The sequence below is a fragment of the Lepidochelys kempii genome, chromosome 8 (genome assembly GCF_965140265.1).
Source record: "Lepidochelys kempii isolate rLepKem1 chromosome 8, rLepKem1.hap2, whole genome shotgun sequence".
Taxonomy (NCBI): domain Eukaryota; kingdom Metazoa; phylum Chordata; order Testudines; family Cheloniidae; genus Lepidochelys; species Lepidochelys kempii.
Window position 1 is genome coordinate 38,651,863 of NC_133263.1, and position 18,707 is coordinate 38,670,569.

Genomic DNA, 18,707 nt, shown 5'->3' on the forward strand with positions numbered 1-18,707 from the left:
GATACCGGCTGCCAACTAGACATGGAGCCATTGATCACTACCCGTTGAGCCCGACAATCTAGCCAGCTTTCTACCCACCTTATAGTGCATTCATCCAGCCCATACTTCCTTAACTTGCTGACAAGAATACTATGGGAGACCGTGTCAAAAGCTTTGCTAAAGTCAAGAAACAATACATCCACTGCTTTCCCTTCATCCACAGAACCAGTAATCTCATCATAAAAGGCGATTAGATTAGTCAGGCATGACCTTCCCTTGGTGAATCCATGCTGGCTGTTCCTGATCACTTTCCTCTCATGCAAGTGCTTCAGGATTGATTCTTTGAGGACCTGCTCCATGATTTTTCCAGGGACTGAGGTGAGGCTGACTGGCCTGTAGTTCCCTGGATCCTCCTTCTTCCCTTTTTTAAAGATTGGCACTACATTAGCCTTTTTCCAGTCATCCGGGACTTCCCCGGTTCGCCACGAGTTTTCAAAGATAATGGCCAATGGCTCTGCAATCACAGCTGCCAATTCCTTCAGCACTCTCGGATGCAACTCGTCCGGCCCCATGGACTTGTGCACGTCCAGCTTTTCTAAATAGTCCCTAACCACCTCTATCTCCAAAGAGGGCTGGCCATCTCTTCCCCATTTTGTGATGCCCAGCGCAGCAGTCTGGGAGCTGACCTTGTTAGTGAAAACAGAGGCAAAAAAAGCATTGAGTACATTAGCTTTTTCCACATCCTCTGTCACTAGGTTGCCTCCCTCATTCAGTAAGGGGCCCACACTTTCCTTGGCTTTCTTCTTGTTGCCAACATACCTGAAAAAACCCTTCTTGTTACTCTTGACATCTCTGGCTAGCTGCAGCTCCAGGTGCGATTTGGCCCTCCTGATTTCATTCCTACATGCCCGAGCAATATTTTTATACTCTTCCCTGGTCATATGTCCAACCTTCCACTTCTTGTAAGCTTCTTTTTTATGTTTAAGATCCGCTAGGATTTCACCATTAAGCCAAGCTGGTCGCCTGCCATATTTACTATTCTTTCGACTCATCGGGATGGTTTGTCCCTGTAACCTCAACAGGGATTCCTTGAAATACAGCCAGCTCTCCTGGACTCCTTTCCCCTTCAAATTAGTCCCCCAGGGGATCCTGGCCATCCGTTCCCTGAGGGAGTCGAAGTCTGCTTTCCTGAAGTCCAGGGTCCGTATCCTGCTGCTTACCTTTCTTCCCTGCATCAGGATCCTGAACTCAACCAACTCATGGTCACTGCCTCCCAGATTCCCATCCACTTTTGCTTCCCCCACTAATTCTACCCGGTTTGTGAGCAGCAGGTCAAGAAAAGCGCCCCCCCTAGTTGGCTCCTCTAGCACTTGCGCCAGGAAATTGTCCCCTACGCTTTGTGTTGAACAATAACAGATGATTATGCACGATGTAGCAGTATTCTCCACTTTATGCACATAACCTGATATCAATTCACTTTCAATATTGCCTAGCAGCATTTGATTAGCTCTCAAAATGTGTGGAATATCATTTTATCTGTACTTCCATGAGGAATACTATCTATAAAGTTGTTCATTAATTGTAGCAGGTGCTTCATTCCATGGTAAGTGATGTTACATATGGAACTGGCATGTTTGTGGATGAGGTGTTCCCTGTTCCATATCATATGTAAATATGATTATGGGGTGAAACTTGGCTCCAGAGGAGCCCTGGTTCATTCAATTTGATCTATGTTTTTGCACTTTGTGTGATATGGACAGTACATTAAATAGGATAAAATATTTATAAGACCATTCCCTTAATTATGTCACAATATTTTCTGGGCAGAGCATTCCACTTGTCCCTCAGAAATATCTCTAATTTCTTTGTTCTTTCATAAAAAAGGAAATTCAAAAATCTATGTTTTGTCATACAAAAGGATATAGTAAAAATAAATTAGGTTGCCAAGTGACACATTTTATAGTGTAGAAATGTCAAAGTTAAGGTTGCCAGTGCAACCCTGTTGTGAATATACATATGGCACAGCATTTATTTCATGGTCATATGCTATTTTTTATTGAGACCATGACTCAGTTGGAACCTGTAAATTGAACAGTGAATGAGTCAGAGATCTGCAGTGAACTAAGCAAGGGCTTACTGAGTGCAGAAGTTGAACAATGTGCAGTGAAGGTGGCAATGATCTGGTGGGATCATGCAGGCCTCCTGATTCACACTGAGAAAGTAGGGCAATCAGCTAGTTATCTTAGGTGCCTGTACACGAACTCAAGAAGCCTGGGAAACAAGCAGGAAGAACTGGAAGTCCTGGCACAGTCAAGGAACTATGACGTGATAAGAATAACAGAGACTTGGTGGGGTAACTCACATGATCAGAGCACTGTCATGAATGGGTACAAACTGTTCAGAAAGGATAGATGGGGGAGAAAAGGTGGAGGAGTTACACTGTATGTAAGAGAGCAGTATGATTATTCAGAGCTCCAGTATGGAATTGGAGAAAAGCCTGTTGAGAGTCTTTGGATTTAGATTAGAGGCGACAGCAACAAGGGTAGTGTTATGGTGGGCGTCTGCTATAGATCACCGGACCAGGAGGGTGCGGTAGATGAGGCTTTCTTTGGACAACTAACAGAAGTTTCCAGATCGCAGGCCCTGGTTCTCATGCGGGACTTCAATCACCCTGACAACTGCTGGGAGAACAATGTAGCAGTGCACGGACAATCCAGGAAGTTTTTGGAGAGTGTTGGGGACAACTTCCTGATAAAAGTGCTGGAGGAACCAAATAGGGGCCATGCACCTCTTGATCTGCTGCTCACAAACAGGGAAGAATTGGTAGGGGAAGTAGAAGTGGGTTTCTAACTGGGCAGCAGTGGCCATGAGATGGTCAAGATCTGGATCCTGACAAAAGGAAGAAAGGCGAGCAGCAGAATATGGAACCTGGACTTCAGAAAAGCAGACTTTGACTTCCTCAGGGAACTAATGGGCAGGATCCCCTGGGAGGCTAATATGAGAGGGAAAGGAATCCAGGAGAGCTGGCTGTATTTTAAAGAAGTCTTATTGAGGCCGCAGGAACAAACAATCCTGATGTGCAGAAAGAATAGCAAATATGGCAGGTGACAAGCTTGGCTTAATAGTGAAATCTTCAGTGATCTTAAAAACAAAAAGAAAGCTTACAAGAAGTGGAAACTTGGACAGATGACTAGGGAGGAGGATAAAAATATTGTTCAAGAATGCAAGGGTGTAATCAGAAAGTCCAAATTGGAGTTGCAGGTAGCAAGGGATGTGAAGGGTAACAAGAAGGAAGTGTGGGACCCTTACTGAATGGGGGAGACAACCTAGGGACAGATGATGTGGAAAAAGCTGAAGTACTCAATGCTTTTTTGCCTCAGTCTTCACAGATGAGGTCAGCTCCCAGACTGCTGCACTGAGCAGCACAGTAAGGGGAAGAGGTGAGCAGCCCTCAGTGGTGAAAGAACAGGTTAAGGACTATTTAGAAAAACTGGACATGCACAAGTCCATGGGGCCAGATGGAATGCATCTGAGGGTGCCGAGGGAGTTGGCTGATGTGATTGTAGAGCCATTGGCCATTATCTTTGAAAACTTGTGGTGAATGGGGGAGGTCCCAGACGATTGGGAAAAGGCAAATATAGCGACCATCTTTTAAAAAGGAAAGAAGGAGAATCTGGAGAACTACAGACTGGTAAGCCTCACCTCTGTCCCCTGAAAAATCATGGAGCAGGTCCTCAAGGAATCCATTTTGAAGCACTTTGAGGAGAGGAAGGTGACCACAAACAGTCAATGTGGATTCACCAAGGGCAAGTCATGCCTGACCAACCTGATTGCCTTCTATAACGAGATAACTGGCTCTATGGATATGGGGAAAGTGGTGGACATGATATATCTAGACTTTAGCAAAGATTTTCATACAGTCTCCCACAGTATTCTTGCTAGCAAGTTAAAGAAGTATGGATTGGATGAATGGACTATAAGGTGAATAGAAAGCTGGCTAGATCGTCGGGCTCAGTGGGTGGTGATCAACAGCTCAATGTCTAGTTGGCAGCCGGTATCAAGGGGAGTGCCCCAGGGGTTGGTCCTGGGGCTGGTTTTGTTCAGCATCTTCATTAATGATCTGGATGATGGGATGGATTGCACCCTCAGCAAATTCATGGATGACACTCAGATATAGTGGAGGGTAGGGATAGGGTCCAGAGTGACCTAGACAAATTGGAAGTTTGGGCCAAAAGAAATCTGATGAGGTTCAACAAGGACAAGTGCAAAGTCCTGCTCTTAGGATGGAAGAATTCCATGCACTGCTACACGCTGGGGACTGACTGACTAAGTGGCATTTCTGCAGAAAAGGACCTGGGCATTACAGTGGACAAGAAGCTGGATATGAGTCAGCAGTGTGCCCTTGTTGCCAAGAAGGCTAATGGCATATTGGGCTGCATTGGTAGGAACATTGCCAGCAGATTGAGGGAAGTGATTATTCCCCTCTCTTTGGAACTGGTGAGACCACATCTGGAGTATTGCATCCAGTTTTGGACCCCCCACTACAGAAAGGATGTGGACAAATTGGAGAGAGTCCAGCAGAGGGCAACAAAAATGATTAGGGGTCTGGGGCACATGACTTATGAGGAGATGCTGAGGCAACTGGTCTTATTTAGTCTTCAGAAGAGAACAGTGAGGTGGGATTTGATAGCAGCCTTCAACTACCTGAAGGAGAGTTCCAAAGAGGATGGTGCTAGGCTGTTCTCAGTGGTGGCAGATGACAGAACAAGGAGTAATGGTCTCAAGTTGCAGTGGGGAAGGTCTAAGTTGGATATTAGGAAAACCTATTTCACTAGGAGGGTGGTGAAACACTGGAATGCGTTACCTAGGGAGGTGGTGGAATCTCCATCCTTAAAGGTTTTAAGGCCTGGCTTGACAAAGCCCTGGCTGGGATGATTTAGCTGGGGTTGGTCCTGCTTTGAGCAGGGACTAGATGACCTCCTGATGTCTCTTTCAACTCTAATCTTCTATGATTCTATGAATGAGGCAGGAGATCAGAGAGTGAATAAAGAGTATAAAAAAATACCAAACTACTTCAACTTGTGCACTGAATGGGGCAAGGGCCCTATTGAAAAATAGAATGTGATTGTGTAATTCAAGAATATATTATAATATATATGCTGTCATAAATATAAAGGGAAGGATAAACCCCTTTAAAATCCCTCCTGGCCAGAGGAAAAATCCTCCTACCTGTAAAGGGTTAAGAAGCTAAAGGTAACCTCGCTGGCACCTGGCCATAATGACCAATGAAGAGACAAGATACTTTAAAAAGCTGGGAGGAGGGAGAAAAACAAAGGGTCTGGGTCTGTCTGTAGGCTGCTTTTGCCGGGGACAGAACAGGAATGGAGTCTTAGAACTTTTAGTAAGTAATCTAGGTAGGTCTGTGTTAGATTATGATTTCTTTAAATGGCTGAGAAAAGAACTGTGCTAAATAGAATGATTATCCCTGTCTGTGTGTCTTTTTTGTAACTTAAGATTTTGCCTAGAGGGATTCTCTATGTTTTGAATCTAATTACCCTGTAAGGTATCTACCATCCTGATTTTACAGAGGTGATTCCTTTACTTCTATTAAAAGTCGTCTTGTAAGAAAACTGAATGCTTTTTCATTGCCCTAAGATCCAAGGGTTTGGGTCTGTGGTCACCTATGCAAATTGGTGAGGATTTTTACCAAACCTTCCCCAGGAAGTGGGGTGAAAGAGTTGGGAGGATTTTGGGGGGAAAGACATGTCCAAACTATGTTTCCCAGTAAACCCAGTTAAAGTTTGGTGGTGGCACTGGCAATTCTAAGGGCAAAGGGTAAAATTAATTTGTACCTTGGGGAAGTTTTAACCTAAGTTGGTAAAAGTAAGCTTAGGAGGTTTTCATGCAGGTCCCCACATCTGTACCCTAGAGTTCAGAGTGGGGAAGGAACCTTGACATATGCAAAACAGGTAGCTTTAATGTGTCATGGACAATTTTATTTATGGCATTTCTAGATTTTCAAAGTATTTTATTTTGCAACTATTTTTATCTTTTAATTTGTTTTATGGAAAGATACAATTTTTAATTAGGAGATAAATTTTGCTACTGTCTTATTTTCTCATATGTTTATAATTTCTGGTATGTAAAAGCTGATTCTTCTCGGAATGCTAGGGATAATGTGAGTTGAAGTTCTCTTGTTATTTTCATTGCTTGTTTTCATTTTCTTACTGTTTTCTAATTTTTTTAAACTTTATGTTCTGATAGTGCCCAAGTCTCTACTTCTAACTGAGGGTGAATCTTTTTGGAAAAATTGGGTAAAAAGAGTTTAGCCATTTTTTATAATGAGGATAGTGATGAAATTCATTTCCTATTATTAAAAAGAATTCCAATGGTTTTTTTCTAGCTCTGAAGAGAGGAGTACAAAGTTGACAATCTGTAGAAAGATTGTTCTTAGCCAGAGGAAATTCTTTGCAGCCTTCTGATGAAAACTAGTTTGATTTGGTCAGTTGATAATGGTTTTAAAATCATGTTTTATTCATATATTGTATTGTTTGGTTTTAGACATAAAAACTTTTTAAAAATTATGGTCACATGTTTAAATGACAGAAGGCAGCACAGTGCATGTGTTCATAATTAAGGCTATGTTTTAGTCATGGGTATTTTTAGTAAAAGTCATGGACAGGTCATGGGCCCTAAACAAAAATTCACGGGCCCATGACCTGTGCATGACTTTTACTAAAAATACCTACCGTGACTGAAACTTGGAGGGGGGTGCTCAGGGGCAGTCTGGGGGCACCGGAGTGCTGGGGGAGGCAGTCAAGGTGACCTGGGACCCCCTCTGGCACTGGGGGAAAGGGGTGCATCCGGGACTCTTGCTGGTACTGGCGGGGATTGGGGGTTGGTGGGGCTCCCTACCTGGCTCCGCATCCCTGCAGCTCCTAGACGGCGGGGGCAGGAGCCAGGGCAGGGGCTCCTCCACTACTCCTGCCACAAGTGCCAGCTGCTGCAGCTCCCATTGGCTGGGAACCGCAGCCAATGGGAGCTGTGGCTGCAGGTGCCGGCAGCACATGGTACAGAGACACCCCACCCCGCACCCCTCAGCTGCCTAGGAGCTGCAGGGGAGCCCCCCATCCCAGGTAAGCACCCCCCTCAAACTCCTGCCCCTAGCCCTGAGCCCCCTCCCACACACCCAAACTGCTGCTGCTGGCCATGGGGCTGCTGGGCTTGGGCAGCCCCTGGGCCAGCACCAGCCAGTCACTGCAGAAGTCACAGAAAGTCACAGAATCCATAACTTCTGTGACCTCCGTGACAGACTTGCAGCCTTATTCATAACTAATTTAGAAATATTCTGACTCCCTCACTGCAGTATAAAGTTGAATTCTTATGTGCTTAAAGATAGATACATGCTTATGCATGTTTCTGAATCTGGGCCTGAATGAGGCAAGATTCAGTGAATAATGAATGGATCCTATGGCTCCGTCCCCCATTCTGGGCAACATAATGTTTACAATTAGAGCAGGGTATACCTGTATTTGCTCTACTTAAATCATTTTAGTGACAGCAAATTTAACTCCTTACCTTGGAACGGGTCCTCTAACGTGCCCACTGCACCCAGGAGGAGTCACACTGACTTCCATTGGATTCTAAACAGGTGCATGGACTTTTGCTACTGGATAAAGATGCAGGATCAGGGATTTGTGCTGTTGTAATTGAGAGCAAAATTTGACCCTTGGTACATACTCTGAATGGTGCTCAGGGAATGCGACAGGGACATATATTATAATATATTGGATTTGATTAGATTATAACCTTTCATTATATTAAGATTGCAAAATCAGGCACTGAGAAGTTAGGAAATAACAGAATTAAGGCTGTGCATGCAATTTTAATTTGTTTCCCTGTGTGTATGCATCATGCCACAGTCTTTAATTGTTTGATCACATACTTTTCCCCTGCCTCATTCAATGCACGGGTGGACTGTGTTCACTGAATGGGAAGCTGTTCAATTATTTTTTCCATACTTAGCATTCAGTGTGTGGCCTCATAACTTATTTACTGCAAAGAGGGTGACCTTATAGAAAGTGTGAACAATCGGGACAGGGAGTGTGGGGTAATAGGCGCAAATATAAGAAAAAGCTCTGAATATCAGGACTGTCCCTGTAAGATCGGGACATCTGGTCACCCTAACTACAAATCACTGAAATCCTGCATTATTATTGAAATCCTGCTGAATTATTAATTTCATCATGGGTTTCCTCATTGTGGCCTTTCATCACCATAGTGTCTGAGAGTCTCACAAACATTAATTGATCTTTTTAACACTCATATGAAGTAAATTAACATTATTATCCCCAATTACAGAGAACTTACAGTCCAAATTGTGAAGTGACCCATAATTTTGGTAACACAGTTTGAGACAGGTCCTGATTTTTCACAATATTTAACATTTTATAGCACTTTATATGTTCAAATCACTGCACATGTTGATTTCAGTTCTAGTTGTGAATGTTCAGTACTTCTGCAAATCAGGTCCCAAGTATCTGAAATTAGGCTTTCGGAAAATGAGGACCACACCATGAGTGGCCACCTGTGAAAACTTTGGTATAAGTGACTTGCCTAGCATCACATAAGAACTTTGTGGGAGATGCAAGTATAAGATTCGGTTCTCCAGGGTGGCATTCAATGCCCTTAATCAGGAAAGCATCCTTTCTCTTCCTGTAATACCAGGCTTCATTTATTACACAACGTCCAGATTTTACAACACTTGAAGCAACCTTAATTCTGACATTTCCTGACTTCTGAGTGCTTGATTTCACAACTTTAACATTACTTTAATGTAAGGTTCAGCTTTTGGTGTTTCTATTTGTCAATGTATATTCCTAGGTTTTTTAAAAACTAATTTTTGGGAAAAAACAGAAAATTTGTTGTATGGAACCATATTAACCTCCCACATGGGTCATCAGCAGGGTTGGGACCTTCAAAGCCACAATGTTATCCTCTCTGTGGACCAACCTCTAAAGTGGGAAGAGAAAAATATTTCCCCAGTGCATTTCACAGCTACTTGCTAGACAGCAGAGGACTGCTGAGACTCAGAAATTCTGTGTTTGGTTCCAACTTCTGAAGAAAACTGTGTTGTAGTGATTACAGACCCTTCCTCCCTGTTCTTCCCCAAGCAAACCCCTTCTGTGCTTTTTGTCTTCAGCCTGTACTTGTCCCAGTCATTCTCAAAGCCCTGCTCTCTCCTTAGTCTCCTCTAGTCCCTGTGTATTCAAGTGAGGCTACCCTTCTTCAATCTGTGTGGGTGCTTGTAAGAGGGGCCCTGAGATCACAACAGAGACAGTCTCCTTGCTTTCAGTTCCAGTACAAGGTTCTAAACAGCCCCTAACTAACAGGAGGAAGGAAAGGTCTGATGAGCACCAGCAGCCCTGCAGAGGAGCATGCTTAGTCACTGTAACAGGGCCTCCTCATCCCACTTCTATCTCCATCTACACAGCAGAGACCCATGTGCTGGTACAACACCTTGTGCAGTTTATTTACGAGTCCCACCACCTTCACTGCATACATAGCACCTTTCCAAACCTGCTTTCCCCCTTTTCACTTCCTTTCTGTGCCTATTTGTGGGCTCTGGCTAATGGCTTTTTTAGCCTTTCTGCCCTGTCCCACCCACAAATTAAACACAGGCCTGCCTCCTCGGCTCCAATCTGCTATGCCTGTTTGGATCTGCTGTGAACAGAGGGCTGACTCAGGGTTTCATACCTAGCACTCTATCATAGTCGCGCTGTTATTGTGGCACATGTGCAGTCCCATTGCATGTAGAATCTCTGTGGGGATAGATCGTTCTCCATGCAGACAGAATCTTTAGAGAACAGAGCTGCCTGCTTCTGAACCTCTACTGAGAATGTGCAAACTCTGATTTTTCATAAATTTATAACTCAGCTAAATGCTTGCAAATCTTCACAGGGACTGCAAAAGGCACAATCCTAATACTATGGTGCCCACCCAGTAAATTTGCATATCAATGATCCAAAGCATCAGGTCAGGAGAGCTTCTCAATTAAATAAAAATGAGGAGTCCTTGTGGCACCTTAGACTAACAAATTTATTTGGGCATAAGCTTTCATGGGTTAGAACCCACTTCATCAGATGCATGGAGTGAAAATACAGGAGTAGGTATAAATACATGAAAGGATGGGGGTTGCTTTACCAAGTTTGAGGTCAATCTAATGAGAAATCAATTAACAGCGGATACCAAGGGAGGAAAAATAACTTTTGAAGTGGTAAGAGGGTGGCCCCTTACAGACAGTTGACAAGAAGGTGTGAGTAACAGTAGGGAGAAATTAGTATTGGGGAAATTGTCTGTATTTTCACTTCATGCATCTGATGAAGTGGGCTCTAACCCATGAGAGTTTATGCCCAAATAAATTTGTTAGTCTCTAAGGTGCCACAAGGACTCCTCGTTATTTTTGCTGATACAGACTAACACAGCTACGACTCTGAAACCTCTCAACTAAATGGTTCTAAGAATTTTTTCAACATGAGAAAAACAATATGTTTTCCCCTAATTCTATTCTCAGAAATGGCTGAACTGTTTTAGCTGAAGGTCGAAAAACATTCAGCCTGAGGAAGCATGGAAAATGTCAGTCCAAACAATTAAATTTGACAAAGTTTAAGCAACGGAAAAGAGAGTTTTATAATGGCAAAATTAAGCACTCCTAAATAGGCATTGCTACCAGCTCTAATTTCATGGAATTAATTACTGTACATTATTAGGTATACACAATATTTAGCCTTCTTCTCTTTTGCTTAATAAGTTGTTTAAAGATGTTTCATACCCTTTATATGTTCACTGAACATTAGCCAATTTATGAATGAATGAATACTAGTTTCACACATATGAATGTCTCCATTGACTAAACCGGCTGTTGAATCAGCCTGAGAATGAGTCAGAATTCCCATAGAAACAGAAGTAGCTGAACATGTTATCTAAAACTGTATATCATGTGTACCCACAAAGAGGTGTAATTAAAGTTGTATGCACAATCTTATTTTGGGGATTTACTGAAAGGTGAGTGCTTAGCTTTGCAACCTTAACATTCTGTTAAAATAGATTTTGTATGGATTTTGACTATGAAAGATAATAAATATATTGTATTAAAATAATATAGCAAAACTGATTACTAATTTAACAGCTAATATGTTTGCAGAGCATATGAATCTAAATCTTAAATAGCAATGGCTCAGGCAATTCAATCACTTATGCTTGTATTTATAAAGTCACTGAGATTATTGAGATGTATGAACTTCTCACATGGCCAGGTTTACTGGGCTGGTACTTAAGAGTATTATTATTAAATTATACAAAAGAGTCGAAGAGCAGTAAACCAAAGAACAATAATTCTTTAATTTGCATCATGAAGAAAAACATTGTAGATGAGACTTGAATGGTAGATAAACAGAGAGTAAGAGAGACAGAACTCGACATTTTAAGCATTTCCGATTTATAATGACTGGTGCATCTGAAGAAGTGAGGTTTTTACCCACTAAAGCTTATGCTCAAATAAATCTGTTAGTCTTTAAGGTGCCACTGCACTCCTTGTGGATTATAAGAAACAGTTCCAGAGTTACATCGAAATTCTATCTGTGTCCGCATGTTAATTAAAAAATTAGCCAGATGAGAACATCTAAAGAATTTAAACAATTTGAAAAAATGAACTCAGGGGAAGTTGATTTTTTCTGAGATGCTGCGGTTATTGGTTGAGACTTTGAGTGCCGGTGTTCGCCAATCAGGGGGAGAAATGCAAAGAGAGATCCAGGAAGCCCTGCTATTGTTACACAGCACAGAACACAAAGAGATCAGACTCACGTTCATCGGGTCTGGAGACTAAAGGGAACATCATCGATTGAACTCAATCCCTCCTCCACCCAGGCTTCGAAGAAGTATTTCGGAAACACTCCTCTAAAGAGTTATATCTATAATAGCTGTACAGAAATCTCATGAATACCAATCTGAGGCAATTCTTCACTTGCTGGAAATGATTGATTCACAAGGGCACCGGAACTGGTTACCGTTTGGGAAGTAGTTTCTGGGCAGAATGGTTATTCGATTCCTGAGGCAATTAAGAAAGTGTCTTTCTTGGGGATATCGCAAAGGATCTGGGCTGTGTAAAAAGGGGCTCTCAGACCACAGAATCCAGATCATATTGAAAGGTGGGACGCAGTATTTTCTCAGTCTAAACAGCGACCATTTATATTTGTGAGACAAAATAGAGAAGAGATCTAAGGCCGAATACGAGGTCTCTGTTACTACTTTGAAGTTTTAGTAGATGATATATTAAAGGTTTTGCAACAGAAGTGGAAATCGCAGACATTAATGATGATGCGCCAAGCTTCCAAGCTACATGGAAACTTTTTAAAGACATGATAATAGAGGCTCAACTTAAATGTATAGCCCAAATTTAAAAAAAAATAGTAAGAGAACCAAAAAATGCCACCCTGGCTAAACAACAAAGTAAAAGAAGCAGTGAGAGGCAAAAAGGCATCCTTTTAAAAGTGGAAGTTAAATCCTAGTGAGGAAAATAGAAAGGTGCATAAAATCTGGCAAGTTAAGTGTAAAAATATAATTAGGAAGGCCAAAAAAGAATTTGAAGAATAGCTAGCTAAAGACTCAGAAAGTAATGGCAAATAATAATAATAATTAATAATTAAGAACATCAGAAGCAGGAAGCCTGCTAAACAACCAATGAGGCCACTGGATGGTCGAGATGCATAAGGAGCACTCAAGGATGATAAGGCCATCGCGGAGAAGCTAAATGCAGGGGTGAAAAGAACTTAAATTTCTTACCGCTATGGTTATATCGCAACCCCCTTTCCCACCTCCACTCCTACACACTTAGCTTCATGGATCCCTTTGTATGACATTGATACAGTAGCTGTCTACTAGTTTTATTGGAGAGCAGTGGTTCCCAAACTTGTTCTGCCGCTTGTGCAGGGAAAGCCCCTGGCCGGCGGGGCCAGTTTGTTTACCTGCGGCGTCCACAGGTTCGTCTGATCGCAGCTTCCACTGGCTGCAGTTCGCTGTGCCTGGCCAATGGGGGCTGCGGGAAGTGGCGCGGGCTAAGGAATGTACTGGCCACTGCTTCCAACAGCTCCCATTGGCCTGGAGCAGTGAACTGCAGCCACTGGGAGCAGAGATCAGAGGAACCTGTGGACGTGGCAGGTAAACAAACCGGCCAGGCCCGCCAGGGGCTTTCCCTGAACAAGCAGCAGAACAAGTTTGGGAACCACTGGTCTAGAGTAGCTTTAGGGGTATGTCTACACAGCCAATGTTAAAGCGTTGCCCTGGCAGCGCTTTAACGTGGCTGTGTAATCAGGACTCCTGCGCTGGGAGAGAGCTCTCCCAGGTCTGTAATAAAACCACCTCCGCAAGGGGAATAGCTAGCTACCAGCACTGGGAGCGTGGCTCCCAGTGCTGTAGCACTGTCTACATTGCCACTTACATTGCTGAAACTTTACTAGCTCAGGGGTGTGAAAAAACACTCCCCTCAGTGACTCAAGTTTCAGGGCTGTAAAGTGCCAGTGTAGACAGTGCACCAGTGCTAAAAACCATGCCCCCAGTGCTGGCAGCATTCCCCTCCTGGAGGTGGGTTTTTTATAGTGCTGAGAGAGCTCTCTCCCAGCACTATGCCGGGATTACACAAGCCATGTTAAAGAGCTGCCGGGGCAGTGCTGCCAGGGCAACGCTTTAATGTTGCTAGTGAAGACTTGCCCAAAGCTAGCCTATTTTACCCATTTGTGCTGAATGCTTCAGCCACTTTCTTACTGGTACACTGTACCAGCCCACACCAGCTTACTTTCACCTCTGATTAAACGAATTCCTTGCATGGGTCTTTACGGCTGAGGATGTGAGGGAGATTCCCAAACCTGAGCCATTCTTTTTAGGTGACTAATCTGAGGAACTGTCCCAGATTGAGGTGTCATTAGAGGAGGTTTTGGAACAAACTGATAACTACTAACTGCAGTCTGTAACCTGTCATTTAAATCAGCTTCTGTACCAAATGACTGGAGGATAGCTAATGTGATGCCAATTTTTAAAAAGGGCTCCAGAGATGATCCTGGCAATTTTAGGTTGGTAAGCCTGACTTCAGTACCGGGCAAATTGGTTGAAACTATAGTAAAGAACAAAATTGTCAGACATAGATGAACATAATTTGTTGGAAAAGAGTCAACGTGGTTTTTGTAAAGGGAAATCGTGCCTCACCATCTACTAGAATTCTTAGAGAGGGTCAACAAGCATTTGAACAAGGGGGATCCAGTGGATATAGTGTACTTAGATTTTTCAGAAAGCCTTTGACAAGGTCCCTCACCAAAGGCTCTTAAGCAAAGTAAGCCGTTATGGGATAAGAGGGAGGGTCCTCTCACAGATCGCTAACTGTTTAAAAGATAGGAAACACAGGGTAGGAACAAATGGTCAGTTCTCAGAATGGAGAGAGGTGAATCATAGAATATCAGGGTTGGAAGGGACCTCAGGAGGCCATCTAGTCCAACCCCCTGCTCAAAGCAGGACCGATCCCCAAGTGAATCATCCCAGCCAGGGCTTTGTCAATCCTGACCTTAAAAACTTCTAAGGAAGGAGATTCCACCACCTCCCTAGGTAACACATTCCAGTGTTTCACCACCCTCCTAGTGAAAAAGTTTTTCCTAATATCCAATCTAAACCTCCCCCACTGCAACTTGAGACCATTACTCCTAGTTCTGTCATCTGCCACCACTGAGAACAGTCTAGATCTAACCTCTTTGGAACCCCCTTTCAGGTAGTTGAAAGCAGCTATCAAATCCCCACTCATTCTTCTCTTCTGCAGACTAAACAATCCCAGTTCCCTCAGCCTCTCCTCATAACTCATGTGTTCCAGTCCCCTAATCATTTTTGTTGCCCTCCGCTGGACTCTTTCCAATTTTCCCACATCCTTCTTGTAGTGTGGGGCCCAAAACTGGACACAGTACTCCAGATGAGGCCTCACCAATGTCAAATAGAGGGGAACGATCACGTCCCCCGATCTGCTGGCAATGCCCCTACTTATACAATCCAAAATGCCATTGGCCTTCTTGGCAACAAGGGCACACTGTTGACTTATATCCAGCTTCTCATCTACTGTAATCCCTATGTCCTTTTCTGCAGAATTGCTGCCTAGCCATTCGGTCCCTAGTCTGTAGCGGTGCATTGGATTCTTCCGTCCTAAGTGCAGGACTCTGCACTTGTCCTTGTTGAACCTCATCGGATTTCTTTTGACCCAATCCTCTAATTTGTCTAGGGCCCTCTGTATCCTATCCCTACTCTCCAGCTTATCTACCTCTCCTCCCAGTTTAGTGTCATCTGCAAACTTGCTGAGGATGCAATCCACACCATCCTCCAGATCATTAATGAAGATATTAAACAAAACTAGCCCCAGGACCGACCCTTGGGGCAATCCACTTGATACCGGTTGCCAACTAGACATGGAGCCATTGATCACTACCCATTGAGCCCGAAAATCTAGCCAGCTTTCTACCCACCTTATAGTGCATTCATCCAGCCCATACTTCTTTAACTTACTGGCAAGAATATAAAATGATGGGTTCTAAATTAGCTGTTACCATTCAAGAAAGATATCTTAAAGTCATTATGGATAGTTCTCTGAAAACATCCATTCAACATGCAGCGGCAGTCAAAAAAGTGAACAGAATTTTGGAAATCATTAAGAAAGAGCTAGATAATAAGACAGCAAATATCATATTGCCACTATATAAATCCATGGTACACCCATATCTTGAATACTGGGTGATAACACCCAATCTCAAAAAAGATATATTAGAATTGGAAAAGGTTCAGAATTGAGCAACAAAATTATTAGGGGTATGGAACGGCTTCCGTATGAGGAGAGATTAATAAGACTGGGACTTTTCAGCTTGGAAAAGAGACGATTAAGGGGGGATATGATTGAGGTCTATAAAATCATGACTGGTGTAGAGAAAGTAAATAAGGAATTGTTATTTACTTCTTCTCATAACACAAGAACTAGAGGTCACCAAATGAAATTAATAGGCAGCAGGTTTAAAACAAACAAAATGGAGTATTTTTTTACACAACACACAGTCAGTCTCCCATATTCCATAACTGCCTTGCAGTTCAGCAACACAAAAATGAGAGCTGCTCTGACAATAGAGAAGTGAGTGGCAATCACTATTTGGAAGCTTGCAATGCCAGACAGTTACCAGTCATTGGGGAATCAATTTGGAGTAGGTAAATCAACTGTGGGAGCTGCTGTGCTCCAAGTGTACAGGACCATTAATTGACTTCTGCTATGAAGTGTAGTGAGTCTGGGAAATGTGCAGGACATAGTGAATGGTTTTGATGCGATGGGGTTCCCTAATTGCAGTGGAGCAATAGATGGCACGCATATCCCCATATTGCCACCAGACCACCTTTCCACAGAGTACATAAACCAAAAGGGATACTTTTCAATGGTGTTGCAAGTGCTGGTGAATCACAAGGGGCGTTTCACTGACATCAGTGTAGGATGATTGGGAAAGGTTCATGACATGCAAATCTTTAGGAACTCAGGTCTGTTAAAAAAGCTGAAATCCTGGGTTGTTTTTTTTTTTTTCCAGACCACAAAATGAACATTGACAACGTTGAGATGCCTATAGTTTTCCTGGGGAATCCAGCCTACCCTTTGCTCCCATGGCTTATGAAGCCATACACTGGCCATCGGGACAGCCGTAATGACCAGTTCAACTATAGGCTCAGCAAGTGCACAATGGTGGTCGAATGTGCCTTTGGTCATCTAAAAGGGCACTGGAGAAGTTTACTAACAAGGTTGGACCTTTGTGAAGAGAACATCCCCATGGTTATAGCTGCATGCTGTGTGCTCCATAATATCTGTGAAAAAAGGGGGGAAATTTTCTGCAGGTGTGGGCAGTTGAGACAGATTGCATGGTAGCCATTTTTGAGCAACCAGACACCAGGGCAATGAGAAGAGCACAGCAAAGGGCGCTAAATATCTACGAGGCTTTGAAAAGCCATTTCATTAATGAGTCACAGTAATGTGAGCTGCTTGTCTGCACTGAGTTTTCCAAAACCTTCACCTGGCTTGTATCACTGTCCCTGTAAAGCCAACCCCCTGTCCAAGCCCACTGCTTCTACTCAATAAAGAACATTTATTTCTTAAATCCATTTACTTTATTTAACAAACATAAGTAAAGAGGGAGAACAAAAAAAAGGTAACTTTGGGCAAAAGGGATTGTAAAGTTGGAATGGGAGAGCTGTGTAACGTAACACCACATTCTAGACCATCAAAGCTCTGTGAATGGGCACCTTCAGTTCCTTGTACCCTCCCCTTGAGTTAAGTGAAAGGGCTAATGGACTTTTTGTCCATGCCTCATGGAACACTTGGGGGAGGGTGATTCTGCACCAGGCAATGCTGCCTGACTGTCCACCAGGGTCTTCAGAGGGACTCTACACTCCTGTTTCTGTTCTGGCAGTTCAACCAGACACCTTAACATGTCTGCTTGGTCCCTCATAATCCAAAGCATCTCATCCTGTGCTGCACACTCTTGCTCACGGGAAGCTTTCCATGTCCATGTCTAACTTCTCAGACAGTGAAATCCTCCATGGTCTCACCTCTGTGTCAGTGCTCCCGGAGGCATGCATTATCTCAGTGAACGTGTCCTCCCATGTTCTCTTTCTCCTCCTTCTAATCAGTGAAAGTCTGCTTTCAGGTGTTGATGGCATGCTGAAGGACACATTTCCAGTGGTCAGTCATAAGAAAAAATAACGGAGCCATTGTACATGAATAATATGTTTCCATAGCAAGGCCCTTTTCAGAAAAAACAAACAAACCAACGTTATTACACTAGGTGCAAGCCATAACATAATCAGAATCTGTAACCGTTCACTGCACCATTTTGCTGCTCCAGTCATGGCGAGTAGCGTCCCCCGCGCCCCCCCCCCTCAAGTCATGGGTGACCGCACTTTTAATGAAGTTTATGGCAGGCTTATGTCGGGAGCAGAGGTAGCTAGTCAAACAATGGCCCTTCCACATAGCACCATGGGAAGCTGTTTACGAATGGGGCGGAGGCAGGAAACATTTTCACTCCCAAATTGCAGAATCTCATATGTGGGGTCCCAGTCCCCTATTAGCCACTTAAACTACTCACTGACCCATGCCAAGAACAGTAAAGGCACATTAGTGGCTGCGTGGTTTGGCGATCCGGAATGTGGGAGGGTGGAGTGGGTCTACATGCTCTTTTTTTTCTTGTAAGAGCACTTTTAATGAGAAGTTTCCCCTAGGCAACCCTATATGATATCAGTCTCCTGAGGGTAACAGAGCTGGAAAGGAAGGAGATGCTGCAAGTGTCTGGCTATAAACCTGGTCCTTATGTTGTTATGCTGTGTACTGCAGTGATGACAACAGAATTAATTCAGGAGTTGCGTGGGAAAGTGTCCTACCATAGTGGAAGAAATAAGACTGCCCTGCCCAGAAACCTTCTGCAAAGGATTGCAGAGTACCTTCACGAAAGTTTCCTAAAGATATCCATGGAGGATTCCTGGGCTATCCCAGTCCACATAAACATTATTTTCCAGGGGCCACCCTGTGCATAGGTGGAGCGGCCTCTTGTAAACACAGAACCACAGCACCTCGCTTTTTCTTCATAGTAAACATGTAATATCACCAAATGTGCATGCCCACTAAA

The 18,707-nt window shown here is 43.3% G+C and overlaps 1 protein-coding gene across 16 annotated transcripts in view; it reads left to right on the top strand.

Annotated features, from left to right (window-relative positions):
* LOC140915802 (protocadherin gamma-C5-like) overlaps positions 1–18,707 on the top strand; it is a 384,766-nt gene that overhangs the window by 123,709 nt on the left and 242,350 nt on the right. For 4 of the 16 annotated variants that reach the window (XM_073356146.1, XM_073356147.1, XM_073356148.1 and 1 more), the window contains exon 2: positions 16,623–17,183. The exons of the other annotated variants lie outside the window; for them this stretch is intronic. In XM_073356146.1, coding sequence (XP_073212247.1) covers positions 16,623–16,634 — 12 coding nt within the window. In that variant the 3' untranslated portion in view covers positions 16,635–17,183. Of the gene's footprint in view, positions 1–16,622; positions 17,184–18,707 lie in introns of those variants that run through there. 16 annotated transcript variants of the gene reach the window in all.